At 31.5% G+C, this 21288-nt stretch overlaps 1 protein-coding gene across 1 annotated transcript; it reads left to right on the forward strand.

The window, feature by feature from the left end:
- Positions 1 to 3305: 3305 nt before the first annotated feature.
- Positions 3306 to 5235, forward strand: LOC129318571 (CBL-interacting serine/threonine-protein kinase 5-like). Its single transcript, XM_054963415.1, has one exon. The coding sequence runs from the start codon at positions 3688 to 3690 to the stop codon at positions 5044 to 5046; it is 1359 nt and encodes a 452-aa protein (XP_054819390.1). The 5' UTR covers positions 3306 to 3687; the 3' UTR covers positions 5047 to 5235.
- Positions 5236 to 21288: the final 16053 nt, after the last annotated feature.

The following is a 21288-nucleotide window of genomic DNA, read 5'->3' on the forward strand; positions in this document are numbered from 1 at the left end:
AATTGATTATGTGGCCTATCCAAACGGTCATATCAGGAGTCGGATTCCAAACATTAATTGATTGGTATTAACGTGTGACGTGGTTCAGCTGGGAAAGCAGGGCTTATCTTCATTTCTCATCGCACATGGCTGCGAGCGTGGGACGATCCGTGTCATGTTTCCGCTGGACCAAATTTGCATTCAGATAAGGTAAGTCACAAAACAATTATGCTATTTTTAAACAAATAAAATAATTAAACCACTCAATTTTGCTTTTGAATTTCTCTTGCCTATAATATATTTACTGGAACATTTTTCTGGGCAAAAACTGTTAATCGTTAAATATTAGGGGTAATTTTTGAAAAGGTGCCCCCCCTTTTTTTAAGTGAAAACGAATTCCATTCACGAGGAGAACTGTACACCAAAAGCATGGGCAGCGGAGGAATCTTCAAAAAGGATTGGAGTTTGGACAGCGACGTTTGTGTGGGGAGCGCAGCGTTAACTCAACTTTGTTTGTTTCAAACCTTTTTAACTGATTCCACCAACGGAGCATTCAACAACTGACACGTGTCTCCCTCCTCCTCCTCTTCTCCGTCCGCCTTTGCTTTGGAAACGTTTACCTCCGTTAAATATTTGGCAAGGGAAATATGTTATTAGTGTATACATACATACATATACATACATATATATATATATATATATATGAGCACAGAGCATAAATTTTATTGATTTCTTAACTTAAGTTGATGAGTTTTAAAGTGTTAAAATTATAACAAAATGTATTAAAGGCTGAGGTAGAGCTAGAAATTTTAATTAGATAATTGAGATAACAAAGCAAAGACATTTATGTCAAGGATTTCAATAAATTCACCATTACAAAAATAAGTAATTTTTTTTAAAGAAACCTTTCTAACAATAATCTTTTGACTTTTAAATAGGTAATTTTATGATAAATATCAAATACATTACATTTAAGATATTTTGAGATTTTTGTTACAAATTTGATAAAATTTGTTAATAATTCTCATAAATTTTTAATCAAAATGTAAAATAAAAGTGAAATCAAATGATATCAATTTTTTACAAACATGTGTACTATCACCTCGTTGAGAATAAGTAAATTGTGGCAATTATATTTTCAAAAATTAAAGCAGGTTTATTATATATACATAAAAGATTACACACACACACACACATATATATATATATTAGATCCAAATTTTCAATCGAATCCTAATGCGTGAATGTTTTAAACAATAAAAATTCCCACGAAAATCCCTCAAAAGTCTACTAGACAGTTATTAATGATAAAACTCACATGTGACAAGGTTTCATTAGAGAATTGGATCTAATAGATTTAAGTAAATGTATCTAAGTTATATTATTCGTTATTTACATGCTTAAGCAAAAATCATCCTCGAATATACTCTTTGTCAAACAAGCATGTTCTATTCTGGCCCAGAGAAACTGATTTACATGAGACCAGAAGAATCTGGTCATCACATACATATAGGGTCCAGAGATAAAAATAGAAAGAAGAAAATTCAGTTACATAACACCCGTTACAAGGTCAGTGAGAAATGTGGACTTTGGGGAAAATGCCATTTTATTTTACAACTCTGAATGGATCGATTGGATTATCATATTAGAAGAATCATCTCCATCAAATCAGGCCATTCTTTGTGTCTGTAACGTATGTACTAGATATTAGATTTTGCATTTATTTAAAGCATATACTCCTTCCAAACAGTGATATAAGGCATCTTTTAAAAAACTTATCTGATTCAAAATATAGGATATTGAATAATTTTTGGGGCAAAACTTATACACCTAATCTTATTGTTTGTGGTTGAACAACAAATGCCAAGCGTGCTAAAGATGTTGGGTCTCAATAGATAACGAAAGGGTCCTAGATTCCCATACCACAATTCACTTGGATGTAAAAAGATAGTAGGCTTTGACAGAATAAGTATTTAATTTTATTGAAGTGTTTAAAAATTACAAACTAAAAACTAAGAACTGAAAAGAGCAAGTAAATGTAAATCATGCAAGTCTTGATCGAGTGTTGACTGTCTTCTCTGTTTTTCTTCTTCCTCTTTATAATGTTTGATATTTAGGAATATCGTAAAACTTATGGCATGGTCTCTCCATTTTAATCAACAGCCCGTTTCACTGAACTACTTGGGCATAAATTTCAGCATTATTTAGGATCATGCCTTTGTGCTAACGGTCTAATATTTGAAACTGACAGGATTTCGGCATGTTTGTGTGTTGTGGACTTTATTGAGCTTTAAGGCCGGCCTCTTTTATTTATATTGGATTTGACGTTTCAATTACTCAACCCAATTATCCTTATAACCTATTTAAGCGATGTTTTATATTTAACCCAAACACTTATATACTTAATATACTTATATCCAATCAAATCATGATAAGTGAATCTTAATATGTTAATAAAATTAATAACAATAATTTGTTATAGAATAAATGATTCATACAAGATCCACATGTCTTGATTTAATTTGAAACAAGAATATTAAATATATAAGACTAAATACATAAATTTTATCCTAACTTTTATATTTTTTTCCAACTATATTCATATTTTATTTATTACTCTTTTTGAAAAAAATATGAATTAAAATTTTAATTATTATTATCAAGGCTGTTATATAGAATATTTAATGCAAGTATAAATAAAAAAATGCAAATATTTTTAAAAAATTTAAGATTTTAACTAATATTATTGATAAATTATTAATTAATTAATTATGACTTATATTATAAAATTTTAAAAATTGTCACTGTTTTCCAAAAGAAAAAATAAAGCGAGGGAAGACCAATAAATCAAGCAAGAAAGCGGACTGAAATTCTATCAAAAAAATGAAGAAGACAGAGTGAAAAATGGGCGTTGACAAGGCGATGGCGATTCTTGACGGAACCCGCGAACCACCAGGGTATATGCTCATCCTTCAGGGCTCGGATCTCCCGCCAGTGAAGTAGAGTCAAGACGACAAAGTACCATCCGGTTTCATATTTGAGAAAGAGTTACCTGGGAAATAAAAATTGATTTAGTCAACTACCGCAAGATCTTGGATATTTTTTTTTTTGACCTGAAGGCAAGATCATGGATTTAAATTTTACTGATATATATAAATATATAAACACATCCACAAACGTTGTTTAAAATTTAAATCCGAGACTACATGATGATATAATGAGTCAGGGAACAACTCATATATAAACTTTACAAACAAAGAGTTACTAACAAGAAAATAAAAATAATAATGAGCATATTAATGATGCTGAATGAGCGGAACCAGGAGCATGATTGAAACGGGAGCCCCACCACACAATGTGTCCCCCTCCTGATGGATGGATGACTTTTTCATTCAGTGGGCTTTCGAGCTCAAAGAATAGGCAAAACCACTAGCTCCAATGGTAATCAGCCACCCCCTCGTCTCCTTCGTCCCGCTTTCTTCATCACATCACTCTCAAGTCTCAAGTCTCATCTCTCAACCCACCTCCCCCTTCAATCCCTACCTTATTCACCTCCCACCATGCAATGCACCCCATCCTACTCAATCCTACCGACATTAATCCCTTCCTTCTCTGTTTCCACCTCTTCCTAATTTACACGCTATATCTCACTCACCCCATCCAAGTTTCACAATAAACCCCCCCCGCCTGAGAGATTGATCAGAATCCATGGAGGAGGAGACTAGGACGGTGTTTGGTAAGTACGAAATAGGTCGGCTTCTGGGCAAAGGCACTTTCGCCAAGGTGTATTACGCCAGACATATTGCTACAGGGGAAAGCGTCGCCATCAAAATCCTGAAGAAGGAGCAGGTCAGGAAGGAGGGCATGATGGAGCAGATCAAGCGAGAGATTTCCGTCATGCGATTGGTTCGTCACCCCAACGTGGTTGAGCTCAAGGAAGTGATGGCCACCAAGACCAAAATTTTCTTCGTCATGGAGTACGTCGGCGGCGGCGAGCTCTTCGCCAAGGTCTCCCGAGGCAAACTCAAGGAAGACGTCGCTCGCAAGTACTTCCAGCAGCTAATCAGCGCCGTCGATTTCTGTCACAGCAGAGGAGTATCGCACCGGGATCTCAAGCCCGAAAATCTGTTGCTGGACGAGAACGAGAATCTCAAAATCTCCGACTTCGGCCTCTCGGCGTTGCCTGAACAGCTCCGGCACGACGGACTCCTCCACACCCAGTGTGGGACTCCGGCCTATGTCGCCCCCGAAGTGTTGAGAAAGAAAGGGTACGATGGGTCCAGGGCTGATATATGGTCGTGCGGCGTCATTCTGTATGCATTGCTCGCCGGGTTTCTTCCTTTCCGGAACGAGAACCTCATGAGCATGTACACCAAAGTTTTGAGAGCCGAATTCCAATTTCCTCCGTGGTTTTCTGCGGAACCGAGGAGATTGATTTCGAAAATCCTCGTGGCTGACCCGGACAGACGGGCCACCATCCCAGCAATCATGCGGGTCCCATGGTTTCAGAAAGGTTTCTCGAGGCCATTCGCTTTTCAACTAGAGCAACCCGTTCCGGAGAAAGCCGGCGATAAAGAGCTGCAGAAACCAGAACTTGCAAGCCCAACAACGAAATCTTCATCGCCCAAGTTTTTCAACGCGTTCGAGTTCATCACGTCCATGTCTTCGGGGTTTGATCTGTCCGGGCTGTTCGAGAGCAAGAGGAAAACAGGATCGATGTTCACATCCAAATGCTCTGCCACGGCAATCGTATCGAAGATCGAGACGGTGGCGAGAGGTCTGAATTTCAAGGTGGGGAATGAGAAGGGTTTCAAAATCAGGCTGCAAGGCCCGTCGGAGGGCAGGAAAGGGAGGCTGACCGTGACGGCGGAGGTGTTCGAGGTGGCAGCGGAGGTCTCGGTGGTGGAGTTGTCAAAGAACTCCGGCGATACTCTGGAATATGCTAAGTTTTGTGAGGAGGATGTTAGGCCGTCGCTGAAAGACATAGTTTGGACGTGGCAGGGCGAGAACATCGGTGGTGGTTACGGAGGAGAATCTCAGGAACACGTAATCAGCAACGCAGCATAGAAACAGAGTAGTCAAATGCTGACAATTTTTCCTTTCCTCAATGTTTGACATTTGCGTCTCCGGTCTCCGACTTGATTTTGCGCTTTTATTTATTATCCTTGATTTCGTGAAAAGAGAGAAAAATGGCGGTATTGGTGAGGTTGTATATAAATGTAAATATGTGAAGTTATTCATGTTGATTAGCCTACACCTACGGCTTTAAATCATAGTTTAATGTAAACTCAAGAAAAATTGGGAGGAATCTTATCTTATCTACAGTAAAATGTTAAAAAATTCAGTGTTCATGAAATAGTGATTTTAACAGTGTCATGTCATGTTGTTATCAGTCATGTAAAGATATTGAGTCTCAATTGATAATAAAAAAATTCTCAAATTTCTTCACTACAATTTACTTAAATGTAAAAGATACGCAAAACTTAATAAAATAAGTATTTTTTATTATTATTAAAATGTAAAATAATTACAAGATTAAATTAAAGATAAAACTAATAGATAAATCTAAGAATTATGGGTGCAAAATGCAAGTCTTTTGAGTGTTGATTGTTGTCTTCTTCTGTGCTTTGGTACTTTATTTATAGTGACAGAATGATGGTGGTCTCCCCTTTAGGACCTAAAATGTTTTTTAGAAGAATAAGGGATCTTACAAAACTCATGACATGATCTTTACTCACTGTCTTCCATTTTTGGTAACTAGCCTGTCTTGCCAAGATACTTAGGCAAGATGATTTTGTTCCTATAAGATTCAGGATTGTTTGAGATCGTGTCTTTATATACCAACGATCTATAGAGTAGGTTTGCAACTGGCAGAATTTCGGTATGCTTATTTAGCTATGACTTTTCATTGAGTTCAAGGCCGATCCCTTTATTCAAATTGTTGATTGGGTCTGACTATTCAATCATCTAACCCATATGGCTTCATAACTTGCCAAATGCTTTGACAAACAACGTTTCATATTCAGTTCAACCACATAAATTTATAAATGTTTTTTTTTAATTCAATTACTTCTTTATCATTTTTTTGTAATATTTTTCATTCAATCCTTTGTTTCGCGCACGGGGCATTTTCTAATTAAAACTTAAGTAAAAAACTAAAAAACGCGGGATATTCCTATAGGAATTATTTTCAGAAAAGTCATCGTTATTTGCCTAATACAATTCTATATCATAATATAAACTAGATTATGCCCCTCCGCAATGCACAGGGCCAACGTCGTTATTACGGAAGTATTTTTTTTTAAATGTTACTGTTGTTTTTACTGTATAACAAACAGTAACAAAAAATATATTTTATAAAAGAAAAAAAGATTATTGTTAATTGATATATGTTTTTAAAAAATTAGTTAAAATCTCAATTTGCTTTAAAAAAATCAACATCTACTTAACACTCTTACATCTCGTCTGGTATGATTGAATGATTTTTTATAAAATTAAAATCAAAATTAAAATAAAATAAAATTTTAAAAATACATTTAGTATGTTGAAAAAAAATAGATAAAATCCTTTTATTACTTTTATTTGATATGTAAGACATGAAAATAACATTACACTTAAAAGACAAAAATACTCCTAAAAATTAAAATCAAAATCAAAATGTATTAAAAACTGAACTGTGATTTAATTTTTCACATACTATTATTGCCTTTTCTCATATATAAATGAAATATTATATAGATGATAGATATTAAAAATAAGTAAAATATTTTATAAAATAAATATTGTAAATATATAAATTATATTCTCTTTATTTAAAAATATAAGGCATTTTTTAAAGAATTTAATGTTTAAAAATGTAAGGCATTTTTAATCTTTTGAGGTGTAATCATTGCTTTTTTTAAAAGTATTCCTATTAATAATAACTTTATATGTATTATAGGGTGTTTAATATGGGTGAATATGTAAAAATAAGATTAATTTAAAAATAAATAATTTTTTTACTGGAGGTGAGATTTAATTAAAAATATTTTATATTTTTAGATGAAAGGAGTATACAAACACATACATATACATGTATTATAACTTATATATATTTCAGAGAACAAGGAATGAAAGCGGGCATTTTGAGTTGTCCCCGTCGCGATCGTCGGCATGCTTGATTCTTCCAGTATTAACCATAAATAAATAAAGGCACAATTGTGTTCTCAATTTTTTTTATGAGGATAAAATTATCTTTAAAAATATAATTCTACAGAATTGCTTTAGATTTCATAGCTCCCACCAAAAAATTTAAGTCAACTTTTTTTTTTGAATCAGAATTCTTGAAAATTTAATTTTGCATGTATCAAACATCATTGTTTTGTGATTCATTCCAGCTCCAATTCTTTTCTCAAGGTTATGATTTCACCCTACCAAACATGACCTTAAATAGAATAAATATAATATATGATTTATTTAAAGCAATTTCATTAATTACTTACTTGTGTGGAATATAACAAAATAAATGTATAATTAATAAGTATAAAATCTAATCAATGTCTTATATTCTGAATTAAGCAGAGCTATTAAAAAAATTACTTACTTTCTTTATTAAAAAAATATAAAATATTTTTAATCAAATTCATTCTCAATAAAGTCATTACTTGTCTTCAAATTAATCATATATTTTCATATTCGCTCTTATTTTATAAGATTTTTTATTTTAAAATAAATATAAAGTAATTTATTAAATAAAATACTTTTAAAAAAATAAAAATTATATTTTAAAAAAATAAAAAAAATTATATTTTTTTAATATTTAACTCTTAAAAAATATTTTATATTTTAAACGAAGGGAGTAAATGTTATGGTTACACGGGGAGGAACAGTGTGCATAAAAGTCCGTGGTCGGGCACTGGAATTTAAACAGAGGCGATACTATTCGGCCAACCCCACCACCACTGACTTTCATGCGTGCTATTCCTCCCCGTATAACCATAATAATATATTTTAAATGATAATATTTATATTTTGTGAGAATTTGTTTTATATTTTTCAAAATAATTTTTATAAACAAGTTTGGGGATAACCCAAGCACAAATACTGGAGCATTAGGCTGACTCAAATTGTATATCACATTGTCCACGTACAGCCCAACGCCCAGTGGCTTCCCTTCATAGCCTGCCACGACATTTGTGCTTTTTGGCTTTTCACTTGGCTTCATTCCAACTTATCATCATTTTTGCACCGTCCTCCATCACTTTCCGTCTCTCTCCCTTTTCGCGTCACTAATTTCTTTACAATCAAGTAACCATCCTTCAATATGCCTATCATTTCACATTTCTCACTGGCTGACTCCAGAAACTTTAAATTTCAGGGCCCCCAAAAAAGGGTTACCTTATCCAAAAAAAGCTTGGTCCCAAATCAGTTCTGGGCTTCAAAGACCCATTTAACAATCATTGTTCGCATCAGCGTTTAATCTCATCCATTGCGCGCTTTCAAAATTCCGCCCACTGCCTCCCACCTTAAATGGGCTAGAGGCCCAAACAGTCCATATTCCATTTCAAACCGAATCCCTCTCTAAACAACACTTGAAATCCGGGCCCCATCGTCAACATCGAAGTCGAAGTAAGGTTAGCTTTATTCACGACAGGGCGCGTGATTGTCTAATAAGTTAAATGCAAATATAAATTTCATCAAAACTTGGCGTGTCCATGAATTTCAATGCTTTCAATCCATACCTTTGTAAGTGTCATTAACACTAACACCTCGATGCTTCTTTATAAATAGACACGCATGGATATAAATTAGTATAACATACTCCATCTGTTGCTATATATATATAATAGTTATATTATACAATTTAAAAAAATTAGTTAACTATCTGAAAATAAAAAATTAAATTAAAATACTATTGTATTTTATCAAAATAAGGATGCATTAATTGTTTTTTGTGAATGAAAATTATGAGTTTACAAGAGATGATTTAAAAAAATTGTAATAAATGACTATTAAGATATGTAATTTTGCTTATAAATAAAAATAAAATAATAAAAGGTAGTTTCTTTTATATCTAGCAACAGGGGGAGTAACAACAACCAAAAAAAAAAAAAATGAAGACACGCTGTTCCTGTCTTGTGCGTCTGTGTATGCATAACAGGGCTAACAATCTAACATGTTGGTTGAGAGAAACTGTTCATACAATCCCCTCCACGCTTGTCCACGCGCCACCACACCACGCATTGTTCTAATAAAAAATTGCTAGAAATATCAAAAATTTGTTAAACTAAATTAATTATGAAAAAACGTGTGAAGAAGTGACAACTCCATTTTCACACGCACGCATATTATTTCAGTTCTTAATATAAGATGAGATTAATAAATTTCGCTTATTAAAAATGTTAGTTATAAAATTAAAATTATAAAAAATGTAACTTTTAAATTTTTAGCTTTTTTTATAATTAATTACCTTAATAAATTGTTGCTTAGAAAATTAAATAATGAAAATAAAAAATAAGTAAAATAGTAAAAAGGTATTAATTACTTTAATTTTATTTGATATTTAGAATAAAAAAAACTTTCAAACTATTTTATATTAAAAGGTGGGAGTGGGGAATGATGGCTGCTGGATGGAGAATTTTTTTAGGGAAAAAAAACAAGAAAAAGAGCACATCCTTGAAGTCTAATCAAGGAAATAGTACACCCAATTATTACAAAGCAAGTGAAAGCGCACGCTATGCTACCGTGGCTTTTTGTAACATTTATGCACAACAATCATCTTTTTTTTTTTTGGGAAAAACAGAGGCAAGCAAAAGCTTGAAAGAAGACTAGAAGAAAAGCTCCTAATTACAAAACCTAATAAAAAAGCTTACAATTTAGTTTGAGATTTGCCCTAAGGTACTAATCCAAGCAACCAGTAGGTACTGTGGGAATCATCAAGAGCCCATTAGAATCAACATGACTAGTTCTTGCTAAAAAATTAGCATAGGCTATGTTTTTCCTTCTAGTATAATGAAGTTTAGCTTCCCAATCTGTGTAAAGTAAATCACGAATGTCATTGAGCTCACTTCGCAATGGATGATCAACTGGACTATCCCTCTTTAGCAGGTTTAGCACTTCAAGTGAATCGGAGTATACCTAGATCTTTGTAAGGCTGAGCTGTTTGGATATCAGTAATCATGTCTTAATTGCATCAAGTTCTACTTCAATCATAGTGAATAATTCTAGAGCTTGTTGACAACCCATGATCTAGTCCCCTACTAAATTTTGCAACAACCCTCCACATGATGCTTGATACTCCCTACTAACAGATCCATCAACATCTATGCGAATGGCATCTGATACGGGAGTTGTCCAGTTTGGTTCTTGCTTTTGCAAACCATGAAAAACCTTATGTTGAAGTTCATTCCTAACAGTGCTTTCCATGAGAAGATGAAGGCATTGATGATATATCTCATTTGAACATGTAATTTGGCCCTCAAAAATAAATCTGCATCTCAAAATCCATAAGGACCAACACACCAGTGCGAAGACTCTTATCTATGGCCACGAACTAAATCTTCCTTTTCTTAGTGTATTTTTCAAGTTCCAGCTTAGCCAAACCTATAAATTCCCATTGAAAAACTAGAAAGGTTGTTAGTTTTAAAACAAGTGACCATACTAATTTGGCATGCTCACAGCCTCTTAGGACATGTATAACAGTTTCCTTACTATTACACTCAAAAGGGCAACTCAAAGTGTTTGTAATTCCTCTTTTTGCTCTAAGTAAGTTTGCAACTAATCTTTGGTGGGAAACTTGCCACATGAAGAGTTTGACCTTTTCAAGAATATTCCACTTCCATAATTTCTCCCATAACGACTGGTTCCTAATCTCTTCACTGTGAGTTAGGAAATTATAGACATTGCGAACAGGAAATTTTTCATCTGTTGCTGGCCTCCACCTCAAGGTGTCATCTTCAGTAAAAGAAGGACAACAACCACCTTTATCCCCAGTATGCACTGAATTTTTTTAGCTTACCTCTATTGTTTGAGACTTAAACTTTAAAAATATACATTTTATTATAAAAATAAAATTAATTAAAAAATATTATATAATATTTTATTTAAATTATTTAGAGCATTTTAGTTGAACAGATTATAAATGATGTAGTGTACCTAGTCTATTTAAATATTTCTCTTTCATTGATAAGTAGAAACATATTAGCCCAACAAAATGCATTGTATCATATCACAAAAGTCACTTGCAATATTAAATAAAAAAGGTTAAAAATACATATGTATCCTTAAAATTTTCACGTAGGCACACTTGATATTATAATTTATTTTTGCTCAATTTTGCCCCTAGCATTTTTTAATTTAGTACAATGTTGCCCCACTATTAGCTTTTGACCACTTTGATTGCTAACTTTAAAAATTTGTTTGTTATCTATCTCATTGGCTTGATAAGTTATCATCCATCTCAAAGACTAAGTAATACTTGGTCTAAAAAAAAACCCTAATCTCTTAGTCATCTACCTCTATCTATCATGATCCTCAATCCTCCCCCTCCTTTGGTTCTTCTTCATCATCAATCCTAAGGGTGAACAAAAAACTCGTAGCCCATCGAGCTTGTACTCAGTGAAAATAGGCAAGCTAAAACTCGTCCAATGAAGAAAAAATAGGCTGGTTAAAATTACAAGTTAACCCATGTTTATTATAAACGAGCGGGATGGGCTACTAGTTACCTCTCAAGGTTACTCATTCTAGCTTATTTACAATAAAAATAAAAAAAAATCAAGCATGTTGGATGTTGCACGCTGCATTTTAAACTCAATGCTCTAGGAAACAAAACCCTCACAAGACTGGTCCATCCTTTCTTTCTTCTCAAATCTCCATGCTTGCACTTGCTTTGTCTCTCATTCTCATCTTAATCTAGTAGACTACAGGCGCAAGAGCCTTAGTGCTCACTTAGATGTTGGTCATTCTTTGTCTTTTTACATTGGAGCTTAATGATTAACACTCATTAGCCTTAAAGGTCTCATCTTCCTTTGCTATTAAACCCCGTTAATTTCATCTCATCTCAGTCTCAATTTGGTATTTTGGTTCATTGGCCTTAACAGTCAACAGCTTGAGTATGCATCTTCCTATTAGTCTCGATCTCGATCTATTCTTATCTCACCTACCAAGTGCCTTCACTAGGTAAGTTAACTCTTAACTCTCCATTTAAGCATACTCATCACTCTCTCTGCCACTACGATATGCTATGATGTTGATCTGACTATATGATAAAACTTGAGACCTACTTCAATGCTTCTTGTTTCAAAACTTGGACGATATTGCTGTATTGCAACGCTAGTGGATGCATTATCTTGCTTTGCATGATGATTTGGTTTCAAAACTTAGTTTTGTTACATGAAAGATGGGGACTCTGTAAAAGATTCGTGCATGCTTAGTTGGGTTGTCAATAATTCTGTTACTCAATGTTGTTCCTTTTCTCATTTAGCCTCTTAGTTAGTTGGTTATGTAATGTCCAATCCTGCCTCATTGATTTCTTTGAATATTTTTTGATTTATGCATGTTTTGTTTTGATTTAAATGAGTTGATTATTTAATCATGTTTTGTCTAAATGAGTAATGTAAATCATAAATCACAGCCTCACCTAACTCAAAACAATTGTCTTCATAATTTTGTTTATATTGGTGTTATGATTTGGTTTCTTTGTTTAGAATTTAGAAAGACAAGTCTAACAATCTTGTTATTGGTAATTTCATTAACATTCTTAATTTATATTATTTCACATTTTTCTCAATTTGCTTTGTAGAGGAATACTCAAGAGCTCAACATTCAACCATCTCAAGTGATTTTGATGTAGAAGAAGATAATGAAGATCAAATGCATGATTAAATATATGATTGATTATTTTAAATACTCTTCTTGCTTATTTAGCTAGTTGTGTTAGTTAGTTAGCTCTTGCCTTGTTGGCTTTCTACATTACTTGTACTTTGTGGCAAGACTATTTTTCAATTTATGTAGTTGTTTTGATTAATGATGAAGTGATAGATTTAAAGATTGAAGATTCTTAGGCGATTGTAACATGTAATTACTAATTTGAGCTTGTTTCTTTTAATGATGATGATGCTTAATTTTTATCAGGTTGAATTAGAAGAACTTGAAAGTGTAAGGCAACATTATTGTCTTCTTTTTAAAGAAAAGTGGGGTTGTTTTGTCAAAATGGGTTGGCTAGCCTGCCTAGACCTACACCAACCTATTTTCAAACGAGATAAAACAAGTGATATGCAGGCATGAGCTAGCCTAGCCTATTTTGGCCAAAATAGATGGGCTAGCCCATTCTACCCCTTACTTAATCCACCGTCCATTATTTGCCTCATCATTGTTAATGATTTAAGAATGGAAGACATTCCTCTTCTGTTGAATGCCTTTTCATTTGCTTCACGTCGTGTTCCCTTATTCCTAGCTCATTGAATTGTCATAAAAAGATTAGATATATTAAAAAATGATGCATGAAACCTTCAACTTGACACGCCATTAATCATGCTGCCAAATCTTGCCATCGACAAGCCTCTTGAACTCATTGACTTCAACACTCATGACTCAATTCCTTAGGTTAATCTATTTGAATCCATTTCATTTAGTTTGGTTTTTAGGCTTGTTGGTTGTGTTGTCTCCGTTGGATGAATTCAACAAGATGCATTTGTAAGGCCATGTAGTTACTGCTCTTATGCCTCAACGTCTCTTCCTAGTTTGGGTTTTCTATATCCCTTTGTTGAAGTTCTTCTTGCAATTGTTTCAACTATAGATAAATAAATATAAATTAATTGATGTTTGATTTTGATTTTTGAGTTCATGCACAGTTGCAGATGTAAGAATTTTCTTGCTTATCGAACTCATGGCTTATTAATTCTTGTTTTTGTTTTTCATTTTTGATTTTGTTTTGCTCTTAGATTTATAGAGTATGGATTTATTGATTTTATTGTTTGATTTTAATGATTCTTCTGCTGAGCAATTGAGCAACTAAAATCTAGCATCCCATGATTTTCATTTTTCTGATTTAAGTAAGAAGCTACTGGAGAGAGAAGAGAGAGAAAGGAAGCTTGGGAAAGAAAGGGATGGGTTTCAAATGAAGTGAGTGGGATAGAGAAGAGCAAGTGTGGTGTCAATGTGGCACGTGAATAAGGTAGATAATAGTCAATTATGACGGTAAGGCAACATTGTACTTATTAAAAAAAGTTAGGATGAAATTATGTAAAAAAAAAAACTTGTGAATATCATATATACCTATGTGAAAATTTTAAAAATAAATTTATATCTTAACATGAGAAAAAATGGGGGTCATACTAGATAAGTTTGGCAAAATGCGATAGGCCAGCTCAAACCTGTTTAAAAAATTTAAGGTCAAGCAAAATTTTTTTTTAATGTTCGGGTTGACTTGAAGAGGCCTAAGAACAAATACTCAAATAAAAAAAATAAAATTATTAAAAATATATAAAATATAATAAATATTAATTAATAATTTAAGTTTGTGTCATTTTATACTAAAATACCATATATTTAAGTGCATTACTATAGTTAATTTTTTTAAAAAAATTAAAAATATTTATATTTTCATATTTTTATTATTTTTAATAAATAAAATATTTCAAAATAATATTTAAAATATATTTTAATATTAATTTTTATATTTTAAGGCCCTTTTTTTAATTTGAGTTCTATACATCATTTGCATATCCTAAAAATATATATTATAAAATAAAATAATTAATTTTAAAGTAAAAATACAATTAAAAATAATTTTAAAAATAAAATTTAAGCATGTATGAATTCCCGACTCTACTGCTAGATAAACATGATAAATAAAAAAATATTCTTTGATAATAATTTGGTTATCATCTGTGCCAGACTTAATTAAAAATTAAAAATAAACTAAAGTAAACCCCTTGTATATAGGAGTTAAACAGTATAAAAAGTTAAAGAAAACAATTAAATGATTAAATGATTTTATTTTATACAATATAATGATGGCTATTTTTCTCATATTCTTAAAAATAAAAAATATAGTCTACCTAAAAGTTATTAAAAACTTTGAACTAATTAGAGTAATGATTTTAAATGAGTGGTCTAACTGTGATTGAATTAAAATCAATTTGATCATAATTAAAATAATATAATTTAACTAAAATATATAAAATATTTATATATGATCATGATAAGAGTAATATTTAAACAACTAAGACATTAATTTACAAGTAAAGGAAACATTCATGAATAAATTACATATAACATAACAAAATAATAATAGAGCTACTTTGTTAGATCATGTGTTTTAATGATTATAAAATCAAGAGAAGAGGTATTTGTTATGTGTGCAGATATAAAAAATTATGGATGAAGATAAAATCTCAAGAGCATGAAGAATCAAGAGAAGATGAAGAAGTTTAGGATAAGCCATTTAAATTATCTTAGATTCAATGCAAAAACTTAGAGAGCTTAATTATTTTTTATAATCATTAAATGAATGCATCATATATCTTATTTATATATATTAATACTTATTTAAGTGTGTTAAAGCTTGCAAATAATGTCTTTCTTGCGTGTTACATTTCATTGAAGCTGTTTGCATTGTGAGAGTTAGAATCATGCGTGATTCTGCAGGTTACTTACAAGTTTTTGCATGTCATGCTCATTAACTGCTAGATCGTGTAAGTGTGAAGAAGTGGTTTATGCGTGATTTAGCACTTGTATTATGTGATGCGATAAATGATAATTTTATATATTTTTATATTTTTAAGTTAGACTTTTAAATATTTATTTGAGGGTAATTGAGTTTAATTGAATATTATTTGATTTTACTAACTAATCTTTAACTTTTAAATTTTAACCATCTAAATCTGTGGTTTTAAAATATAAATAATATCTTTAATATTTTTTGTACAGTTTTTATTTAATTTTATCTTATCTGTTCAGATTTTTTAAATTTAATTTGAAAGATATTGAGAAAGATTATTTTGAATATGAAGAATATGGACATATTTGAAGATTAATTCAAGAATCAAATTTTTAAAATTTTATTTAAATTTATTTTAAATTATTTAGTGTAGTTTTTAATTAGGATTATTTAAGATAATTTTATTATTTTATTATTAGTTTTGCTTACGCACAGGAATGCATCATCCATTTTATTTACAAAGGAAGCAACAGGAGGCGACGCAAAAAACATGACTTATACGAGAATATAAATAGGGAGCGAACCACAGAGGCACACATGGGAGCGATAGCCTTTTGTTTTTGTCTGGTCTTCAATTTCTCCAGGCAATGCTTCTTCTGTTCTTAATTTTTGCTTGTTATTGTTCAGTTTTTAGTTTTATAGAGAGATAATATTTTTTGGTATGATTAATCATAAATTATAATCATACACTTGAATTTAGAATTTTTGATATTCAAGAAATGTTTTATTTTAGCTTTATTTTAATTTACTCTTCTCTTTACCTCTGAATTTAATGCCTTAATTGTTATTGTTGATTGGAGTAGTTTTATTACATGATTTTTGGGTTATAAATTTTATTTAAAATTTTACTTGCTATAATTAATTGATATAGTAACAAAAAAGCATTTTGGCTTGGCTTGAGTAATTACTCATGCTTTATTTCTGGTATGACTAACATAGAATAGTTGATAAGTTGTGGGTTAAATAAAATTTTAATTAATTTATAACTTAATTTTTTGTTTAATTCTTGAATGATAATTTAAAAAAATATATAATGAAACTAGAATAATAGAGTTAATTAAAATTAATTTATTTTATGGACAAGGAAGATTAAAGTTAAGTGATTGGGTTGTCATTGATTGCGCTGCTTGTATTTAGTAATTGTTCTCAATTGAATTCTTTTTATTTTTTTAATTTTAATTTATTTTTTTAAAATTAATTTCATCATAAAAAAATCCCCCCCACTTTTTTAGCTCTTTATAATTATAATTTAAATAGTTAATTCCTTGACTCTGAGGGAGAAACTTAAGTTACGATTTATTGTAAAATTTAGTTTTTATTAATTTTGATACTATTTGATAGTAATGTCATGATGCCTTAAACTCTATTTCTACATGCAAAACCATGCATGAGAGGCTTCGTTGTCCATACAATTTTAGCAACTATGCTTCATTATATTGTGTTAAAGTGTAAAATCATGCGTGAGACTGATGGTAGCCACATGTGATTTGTCACTTGTTACACAATCACATTTTACTTTGCTAAGTTTTAAGTCTTCTCAAGCCAAGTTAACATTGTTCACACGTATGATTGTTGATTCACAAATCTATATCTTTTAATCATGCAAAAATTTGCTCAGGTTATGTGTAGTTCCACGTGTGAAAACACACCAGGCAAGTTTGTGTATTAATGCTTGTAATTCCACGCGTGATAGCTTTCTGGTTCCACGCGAGTGAGTTTTGATAACATAGATTGGCTTTGACATTCTGCAAACCATTTCGCGCGAGAGAGAGAGAGAGAGAGAGGAGATTCCATGCTTGATTTGTGACACAGAACTGATGTTAATTTCTTATGTGCTAAATTTTGCATGAGATCTAATGGTGTACTCGCAAGTTTTAGCACTACAATATGTGAGTATATTCATAAGTGCAAACCACGCGAGAGAGCAAAGAGGTACCATGTGAGTTTTAGCACACAGAACTGAATGTATATTTATAAGTGAAAAACTATGCGTGAGAGGTTAAGGTGTTTACGCGTGATTTATCACATACAGTTTTCTAAAACAATTTCAGTGCAAATTCATGCATGACTATATCAGTCACTCACAAGAAAATGTACCAACAGATAGAATCACTGTTCCAATGGTTTGTCAACTTTTAAAACTATATAACTGATTCATTTTGAATCAGAACAAAAACTAACCTTGAAATTGTGCTTGATTGAGCTGTGCATTTAAAGAATTATGAAAAGAATTATCACTTATGCATTTAAAGAGTTTTTAAATTATGCTTTTATATCTTGCGTTCATTTATTATTCTCGAAAAGAATTATGAAAAGCTCTCAAAAATTTATAAGTTTTCAATTGTAATCTCATTTACTCTTTAAGAGATTTTTTTGCAAAAGCTTGTCTCATTTTTTCTTAGAAATCTTAAAAATAAATTTTTCAAGTGTTTGTAATAACTTCTTAGATTATAGCAAGGTTTGTTAAGTGAATCAAGACAAGTTTTGTCTTAAGAGTTGTACTGTGGTGGCAAGCACCCATTGAAACTTATGGACTTAATTGAAAAATTTCAAGTGTAATCTTGAAGACTGGACTTAGGTCAAGTTTGAGGCTGAATCAATATAAATTTTGTGTGTCTCATTTTTGTCCTTCACATTTTAGTTCTTCACTCTTTTCAAGTTTTTAAAATTTTTTAAGTGTCACCCAATTCACCTCGTCTTAGGTGCTAGCCTATCCTAGCATACTTAAATACAAAGTTAATAAGTTATTATTTTTTAAAACTAAAATAATATTTTATATTTAACAAAATTATTTAAAAATTAAAATTGATTGAAAAAATAAAGATAAATATTTTAAAAAAGTTTTAGATATTCAGACAAGTCCAAATAGACCTGAAAATATTAAAACTGAGTTTAATTATATAAAATTTTTAAAAATAATAAAATACTCTAAGTTCAAGTTAAATAAATCTGAATTGAGTTCGATTCAATTACGCTTGATCCATCTAAATTTTCAGCTTTACTTTACGCCATTATATATTATATATAAGGAGACTAACTTTTAAAAAGTTGTTTTGTAAATTTACAAAAAAAAGAGGGACGTATGTGTGATGCCATCTTGGTGACGTCATTATAGACCATGGCTATTAATTAAGCGGTAATTGCCTATAAAGACTTGGTTAAACCCGGCACTGCTGTTCATATACGATTCCTTACATGCTAGTTGCCTCGTTTCAGAGCTACCATACATCCATGTGCACCCTCTCGCCACATACGTAACAATGACGCATGTATTTTCTTTTGATCCAAAAAAATGATCGCTCTAAACCCATAGCCATGAATATATATATATATAATAGAATCACATCATGGATTATTTAAAAAACTTAGATAAAAATCAATATAGAATGAGTTGGTATTAAAATAAAAATATAATTTATTTTTTTTAAAATAAAATTTGTTATTAATTTTTATTTGTGAATAAATATTTTGAGTGATTATCCCAATATATAAAGACCACGATGCCCTAGTCAACGCAAAAAATTAAGATGAGAGGAAATGAATTAAAAAAAAATATTAAATAGATTGGATGCATCACATTATTCATAATTTATTCATAAAAATATGATATTTAAATAGCTTTAAATATGGATTAGTTCTAACATTGATAATGGTGTTAAGGGAAAGGCAATAAATTAAATATATATTCTATTATAAAATTAAAATAAAATAAAATCATGTTATATAAAATTTTATTTAGATGGTATGGAGTATTTTAACTGAATATATTATAGATGACGTGATGCGTTTAATCTATTCAAGAATTTCTCAATGAATCATAGATTTATATTAGGGATCGATCATCCACAGGCACGGAAATAATAGGTCTGTTGTAACGCAACGATCATGTTCGGAAAATATATTTGTTGATTCCCTAATTTCCTCTCAATATACTATATTGACCAGAATAGATGTGACTTGATGTTATCCTTGCAGAGGACACAATAGTAGAAGGCGTTGAGATCAGGGAACAATCGAGTTGCATATCACCATTATTATCATCACCCTATAAAAGTAACGAAGTTTGGCTGGAAAATATGCAGCAAATATCAAGGATATAAAACGTGCGTTCGCTTGGTGACCTCACCGATATATATAATATATCTTCACGTACCCGGTATTGTATGACAAATTAAGCGGTCGAATGGTCAAAAAACAAATGAAGCGGTAGTTTCGATGACTTGACGTAGCGCGCGCGCACATATGTAAAGCATTTTAATTGAAGGGGTAAAATTGGTTTTCACATTACATGACAGCCTTGTTAGTTGCTCGAGATATGGAGCTTGACGGTCAGTGCTGACGATCGAGACAATGAGATTTTTTTTTTTAAGAATTTCAATTAAAAACCATAAAAAAATATTTATCCTTGGGTTAAAATAAATAAATAAAAATTCTCTGTAAGATTTTTGGACTCACATGAAATAAATTAAATAGTTAAAAAGATTAAAATACCCTTATAATTTTATTTATTAATTACATACTTATATTTATTAATGTCTTAATAATAAGTTAGTTAATTTTGTGATTCCATAATTTTAAAAACATTATTTATTAATTTTATAACTTTGTTTGTTAATTTGTGACTTGTTAAGTTGAGAATATTTTATTAGACTTGTTCACTTAATTTAAATGAAAAGTACCATAATTAATTGTTAAATTTTTTATTTGTTGCTAAAATAAATCTAGCTAGTGTCAAACATTGGGGAATCGATGAAGTCGATTGAATGAAGGATATGCGCGTGTCCTTGAGAGAATATTAGTTGGTGACTTGAGGATGAAATGCGCCTAGAAGGATGCATGACTGGACTGTATGATTTGGTGTAAACTGCTACGGTCCCATTTTATCGTTTCAAACACGACTTGGTTGTATATCGTCGAATCCCATACATCAACTAATTGCGAAATGCTTGGCCATCACTGTGATAGTGGGATTAGAGTGAGAGAGTTGGATAAGTGTAGGGGTCATATATCACACGACTGCATTTACACGTTAGTCAAGGTCTCTTTGAATCCTCTTTTCCATTTACGCGTTACCTGCCCCCCCCCCCTTCTCGAATTCTTTTGAATTTTGATTCTTATTCATCTCCCTGTATTTTCGTCCTCTTCCGTGCCGTTCGTCTTCTACACGGTCTTTCTCATTCGACTCGGAATTAATCCGGCATCTATATACACTTTTCCCATTATCCTCCTATATATGTTAGATCTATAGCGTGTTTATTCTATCTCAAGCTTTTGGCTTTTTCTCCTTGTTAGATCAACTGCTATTTTAGTTCTTTTCCTTTTTGGCCAAAATTAACTAACAATTATTTAGGTGCACTTACCAAGAAGGAACACAGAAACACTTTTAAATATTGAAAAACGTAGAGACCCGGCAAGATGAGACTGACCCTCCGGAAGAGGCACCTTAAAGTCAATGAGATAATGGTAAGGTGTGGGTCAATGAAGAACATCAAAATCGCGAAAATCAATTTATTTCAACCGTCACATCCTTCTAATTTACACCCTCTTCCATGCAAGCCGACATATTAGAGCGCGTCATTAGATGCATTGTTTTATATACACATGGCAAC

Source organism: Prosopis cineraria, unplaced genomic scaffold (assembly GCF_029017545.1).
Source record: "Prosopis cineraria cultivar Desert tree isolate PC_DT_omini unplaced genomic scaffold, ASM2901754v1 PC8, whole genome shotgun sequence".
Classification (NCBI taxonomy): domain Eukaryota; kingdom Viridiplantae; phylum Streptophyta; class Magnoliopsida; order Fabales; family Fabaceae; genus Prosopis; species Prosopis cineraria.